The sequence below is a fragment of the Trachymyrmex septentrionalis genome, unplaced genomic scaffold (assembly GCF_001594115.1).
Source record: "Trachymyrmex septentrionalis isolate Tsep2-gDNA-1 unplaced genomic scaffold, Tsep1.0 scaffold89, whole genome shotgun sequence".
In the NCBI taxonomy this organism is placed as follows: Eukaryota; Metazoa; Arthropoda; class Insecta; order Hymenoptera; family Formicidae; genus Trachymyrmex; species Trachymyrmex septentrionalis.
The window spans coordinates 581114-584358 of record NW_017306081.1 but is presented as its reverse complement, the minus strand read 5'-3'; the positions used below and the strand labels follow the sequence as shown (position 1 = coordinate 584358).

At 32.6% G+C, this 3245-nt stretch overlaps 1 protein-coding gene across 1 annotated transcript in view; it reads left to right on the top strand.

Annotated features, from left to right (window-relative positions):
• Positions 1–3245, top strand: part of LOC108755578 (thyrotropin-releasing hormone-degrading ectoenzyme-like) — a 10930-nt gene that overhangs the window by 2456 nt on the left and 5229 nt on the right. The window contains exons 4-7 of the mRNA XM_018498669.1: positions 477–632; positions 772–1080; positions 1323–1506; positions 2388–2816. Of these exons, the coding sequence (XP_018354171.1) occupies positions 477–632; positions 772–1080; positions 1323–1506; positions 2388–2816 (1078 nt within the window). The remainder of the gene's footprint in view (positions 1–476; positions 633–771; positions 1081–1322; positions 1507–2387; positions 2817–3245) is intronic.

Here is a 3245-nt window from a genome sequence, read left to right as displayed (position 1 = left end):
TAATATATATGTATATGTATATATATATATGTAGAAATATATTTTGCACATACAACAAAAGATAAAATATTTGTGATATTTTGAAATTCTCCTTCCTCTCGTTTGAATGACTCCACACACTCAAAAAAGTCAATAGTCTCCGTCCCTGACGCTAAGTTTTAAAAGATACTTTATTTAGAGCCGATTGTGTTCCATCTTCAGATAAAATATGATGATTTATCCAGTGGATAAACAAAAGAATAAGAAAATGAGAGAGTAGAAGAATAAGAGAGTAAACGCTGAAGTTTATCGAAAAAAACAATCCAGCCTTAATGTTGTTAATTTATTAGTTTCAAAAATTCTAATTTTTATTTATTTTACAATGTTAAGGCTGTAGCACAGACTTTTGCATATTGCATAACGCATAGTGCGTAAAGGCCATTATATTTAACGCAACTTATATCTGCATATTGCGAAAGCAGATGTTTTTTTTCCAGATGGATAGCGGTGTCAAACTTTTCCCCAGATTACGCTCGATCAGCTTACCCATGCTTCGACGAGCCATGGATCAAAACGCCGTTTCGCATCTCGATTGGCAGAAAGTCTAACATGCGATCACACTCAAACTCAATGCGCAAATTCACCGAGGAAATGTAAAAGAGAGCGATTCTATTGCAATTGTAACATACATACGCATCGCTTATTATATCCCTTGATCCCTGCAAAGTATCCTGTATCGGAACGTTTAATTAAAGGATAATCCGAATTTAATTCAATCTTCCTTTTCTTCAGACAAGGCATGCCAGGATATGTTTGGGACCATTATGAGAAAACCTTCCGTATGCCCACTTACGTGGTTGCTTTTATGGTCACCGATTTTTCGAGTTATGACGTTGCTGTCACCGATCGACCATCGCATACGATCTTTTTCAGAAAAGAGATTGCGAACGATACAAGATACATAGGCGATCTGATATCAAAAATTCTTCGTGTAGTACAGAATTTTACTGGATTTTATTATGAATTAGATAAACTAGATGTGATCGTAGTTCCTGAATTAGCGTACGCTGCAATGGAAAATTGGGGCCTCTTAACGTTTCGGTAAACGAATTATTTTTTTTGCAATGCTCAACTTTGTCATTTTGTAAAAAGTTTTGAAGTTTAAAAATACCGTTCTTTTCAAGTACAATTTGCATTTTCAAGATTTTTTTAAACAAGAACTTATCGTTGTGATTACTTTAGAATGTTATGTTTTTCTCGTATAAACTACAATAATTAACAGAATTTTTATTATAATTTAGATTAAAAGTTATAGTACTAATGAGTTACACTAATATTTTTAGAGAAGACGTTATCCTTATAAAGAAAGATGACAGTATTATTGAGTCCAAAAAGTCAATAGCTAGTATTGCGGCACACGAAGTCGCTCATCAATGGTTCGGTAATTTGGTAACGCCAAAATGGTGGGACGAAGTATGGTTGAAAGAAGGATTCGCCTCATTTTTCGGATTCCTAGCATTAAATGCAGTAAAGTGGATATAAGTCAATTTTCTAAATAATGTTAATTAAAAATTACCAATTATAATCACTTTATATAATAATTTTGCTATTTAGTCTTTTATTATCTTTGAACAATCTTTTAAATAAAAAAATGATTTTTTCTTAAAAAAATTAGATTTTAAATAATACTTCAATATTAATACTTCTCAATATTATAATGTAAATATTAATATAATATAATCAGGGAATAGAAAGTTACTTTTAAAAAATAAGAAGTTACAGTTACTCGTTACTGAGTAGAAAAAGTAACAAGTTACCCTTACTAGTTATTGATTTTTTAAAATAACTCGTTATAGCTATCGTTATTTGAGAAAGTAACTTTTCATTACTTTTCCATTACTTTTTTGAAAATCGACAATCACCAATCATAACGGACGGGTGCCTAGGGGCTTTCTAGTCTCAAGCGCTATGAGTGGCTAGTGTCCAATCGAACCGTGTCCAATCGTATGCAAAATAACGATAAAATTTATTGTGAAATTTGTTACCGTTACAGTTACCAAAAAAAAGTAACGCAGTTAAAGTAAAGTTATCAAAAAAGTAACTTGTAATTGTAACTTTATTACAAGTAACGAGTTACTTCCATTTCCTGAATATAATGTAAATATTAATTTTTACGTAAAAACTATACAGAATTTTGTAAAGTTATAGAAAATTACATAAAAAATTGCTAATCGATATTTTGATTTTCAATTATTTGTAAATAATTATTAATTAATAATTTTTGGAGTTATTTTTTAAATCGTACTTTAATAATTTTATGAGAATTAATTTTATCGCATATTATATTGCATAGTCATAGTGTTGTGATATTTAACCAATGGTTGTGATTAACACGCTTGATTTTCCAGATTGAGCCTACATCTTGGAATCTGCAGACCCATTTCCTGATTGGGTGTCACGACGTGTTTGATAACGACGCCGGCGAAGCGGCACACCCGTTACATATTGATCTGAGGAAAATGAACAGGCTCACTGGCGTCTTCGATTTGACATCATATGTCAAGGGTAATTGCGTGACGCACATGATCTATCATTTTCTGGGAGAACGAATCTTCCTCTCGTCTGTGCGCCACTACATGCGCACGTATCACTATCGCAATGCCGATCAGGAGGATCTCTGGAGCGCTTTTCAGATGGAGATCGATGAAGCAAACGGGCTACCGGCTCCCTCAGGGCTCCACATGAAGGACATTATGCGAACTTGGACGTATCAGGCCGGACTCCCTGTCCTGCACGTCCAACAGAATCGAGAAACCGGTGCGATCGAGCTTACGCAGGTGCGCCGCTCTTTATCGCAGATCGATCTCCAGGCGCGTTTCTTCATCTTGTTTCGTCGACGACAAATTACTTATCGATGGAATGCATTTACGACGATATTAATAATCGTTATTCTCTTAACGTAACGAGAAAAAAGGAAGTTGTGTGGCTAAATTATACAGAACGATTAAATTATACAGAATGCCTCAATTTCTTTCGATTAATCTGGAATCAATTTTTTTAATCAAAAATTTGATGGGTTCCATATTTAACTGTGACTTTTCAATTTTTCAAATTAATGAAACTTTATATTTAAAAATATATTTAAAAAACATATAATGTTGACAAATATTATTTTATATCGAATATGGCATGTATATATATATATTATAACAAAATTTTTTCTTGGCCAATTTATTTTTCAGCCAAAGATAATTATAAATATAAAT